We start from the raw sequence: 2,503 nt of genomic DNA, 5'->3' as shown, positions 1-2,503 counted from the left end.
AGTTGTTTATTAAGAAATATTCAAAGAAAAACAAAAAAGGCAAAAGGAAAATGATGAAAAGTATATATATATATATATATATATATATATATATATATATATATATATATATATATATATATATATATATATATATAATATAGTCGCTATCTAACCAAAATATATAGTGTCCGTGATGAACTGGCATTGTCAACCAAATTAAGGAGAACTGGTCACTATAATAAATTTTGAAAAGGGAGATGGTTATTTATTAATCTGATTCTGAAGCTTTAATTAATTAATAACGCGTTGCAACTTGCAGCGGACAATAGTGACCATGAAACATTCTTCTAACTCTAATTAACACAACTATAAATTGATGAGAACTCACACCCTCTTCTCCATCAACCAATATCATCATCTCTTCAACATTTTCATTCTCTTTAACAACAATACTCTTATTACTTTTTTCATTGATTTTCTTGTGTGTCGAGTTCAAAAAAACAAAAACTATATTCCAATTTGCGTTCAATGGCTTATAGAATGATCACTAGTTTTGTTGTAACATTGGTGCTGCTAGGCACAATATGTGATGCCCAATTGTCTTCTACATTTTACGACAGTACTTGCCCTAATGCACTAAGCACCATCAGAACTTCGATTCGTACTGCAATCTCTAAGGAGCGTCGTATGGCTGCATCTCTCATTCGTCTTCACTTTCATGACTGTTTTGTGCAGGTAATTACTATTTACTACACTCATTTTTAGGTTTCTTCAATATGCACACACACTTGCATGCATGCATGTAATAATTAATTAATTTGCTAATATGTTATTTTGTAAATTTGCAGGGGTGTGATGCATCAATTTTGTTGGATGATAGTTCCACTATCGAGAGTGAAAAGAGTGCACGTCCTAATGTTAACTCAGTAAGAGGATATGAAATCATTGATAAAGCAAAATCTGAGGTTGAGAAAGTTTGTCCTGGAGTTGTGTCTTGTGCAGACATAGTAGCTATAGCAGCTCGTGATGCATCATTCGCGGTAAGTTTATAAGTTGGTTAGAATTTACATGCTTAATATAATAATAATTGGTGTGTATATATATATATATATATATATATATATATATATATATATATATATATAATTTGATTAATATATATAGAATTAAAGCATCTCCTTATTCTGATATATTATATGATGTAGGTGGGTGGCCCATCATGGACGGTAAAACTTGGACGAAGAGACTCTACCACAGCAAGTAAAAATTTGGCCAATACTGACCTTCCGCTATTTACTGACGATCTTACAACTCTTATTTCTAAGTTTGATAAAAAAAATCTCACCCCCAGAGACATGGTTACTCTATCTGGTAAAATTTCATTACTAGTTTCAAACATGAATATTTTTATATTTGTTTGTATGACTAATTTTGCGTAAGCATTTGCCTACATGAAAATTAATATTGGTCAATTTAATGTGAACTTAGGTGCGCACACAATCGGACAAGCTCAATGCTTCACATTTCGTGGGAGGATATACAACAATGCAAGTGACATAGATGCTGGATTCGCTAGCACTCGCCAACGTGGCTGTCCATCTTCCAGTACCACCTCAAACGATCAAAAGTTGGCAGCCCTAGACTTAGTCACGCCAAATTCATTTGACAACAATTACTTTAAAAATTTAATTCAGAAGAAGGGTCTTCTTCAATCAGATCAAGTTTTATTCAGTGGAGGATCTACCGATTCTATTGTTTCAGAATACAGCAACAACCCTACAACTTTCAAATCAGACTTTGCAGCTGCTATGATAAAGATGGGGGATATAGAACCCAAAACCGGATCGGTTGGAATCATAAGAAGCATCTGCAGTGCAGTCAACTAATTATGCAATTTCTTTCTTGATCATCATCAATCAATTGTCGATTGTTATCAATATGTATATTGTGTAGTGTTTTCAATTTTTTTATTAAATTAATTCTTTTATATATATTTTAGTTCTTGATCAGCAACAAACAATTGTGAATCGATATTAATCTTTTTCAATTTCCTCATATAATTAATTCTTTAATTTTATATATTTTTGTTCTTGCGTCTAAACTAGAATAGCTATTACTATAGTCAAACTTCATAATTGTAGTTATATATGAATCCAAACTATTGCTATAGTTTTGGCCATTAGAGAGATTAATTCCCATGATCAAGGAATCAACAAAGGTGGATGGATTCATGGTGATTTCCTATGAAAGGAAGAGGGTTAGGGTTTTAGAAGATATTTGTTTTATGGGAGATGAATGAAGGTTGTGTTTGGGTTACAAACGATCTCACTCTCACAAATCAAAGGTGGAAAAAGGAACAATGGATGATTCATTGGTTTCTCATGCATGAAAATGATGAAGAGAAACTAGGGTTTGAGGGAAGGAATTTTTTGTGATAAAAAAAAAAAAAAAAGGAAGAATTAACAAGTAAGTGAATATGCCCCATCTAAGTAAGAAAATAGGGTTTATTTTTACTTAGGTG

The 2,503-nt window shown here is 32.0% G+C and overlaps 1 protein-coding gene across 1 annotated transcript; it reads left to right on the top strand.

The window, feature by feature from the left end:
• Positions 1 to 379: 379 nt before the first annotated feature.
• Positions 380 to 2,061, top strand: LOC146931388 (lignin-forming anionic peroxidase-like). The gene is made up of 4 exons (XM_085702890.1): positions 380 to 717; positions 831 to 1,022; positions 1,188 to 1,353; positions 1,471 to 2,061. Exons 1-4 carry the CDS (start codon positions 511 to 513, stop codon positions 1,866 to 1,868), a joined length of 963 nt encoding a protein of 320 aa, XP_085559016.1. The 5' UTR covers positions 380 to 510; the 3' UTR covers positions 1,869 to 2,061.
• Positions 2,062 to 2,503: the final 442 nt, after the last annotated feature.

Source organism: Medicago sativa, chromosome 4 (assembly GCF_051527215.1).
Source record: "Medicago sativa cultivar Bolivia chromosome 4, Bolivia_mono, whole genome shotgun sequence".
Taxonomy (NCBI): Eukaryota; Viridiplantae; Streptophyta; class Magnoliopsida; order Fabales; family Fabaceae; genus Medicago; species Medicago sativa.
The sequence above is the reverse complement of the archived record's forward strand: the minus strand, read 5'-3'. Positions and strand labels throughout refer to the sequence as shown.

Excerpts from the sequence above, each read along its gene's own strand:
- LOC146931388 (XM_085702890.1), top strand. The coding sequence starts at position 511 with ATGGCTTATAGAATGATCACTAGTTTTGTTGTAACATTGGTGCTGCTA. Across the intron at positions 718-830 it reads TTCATGACTGTTTTGTGCAG|GGGTGTGATGCATCAATTTT; the intron begins GTAATTACTATT and ends GTAAATTTGCAG. Across the intron at positions 1,354-1,470 it reads AGACATGGTTACTCTATCTG|GTGCGCACACAATCGGACAA; the intron begins GTAAAATTTCAT and ends ATGTGAACTTAG.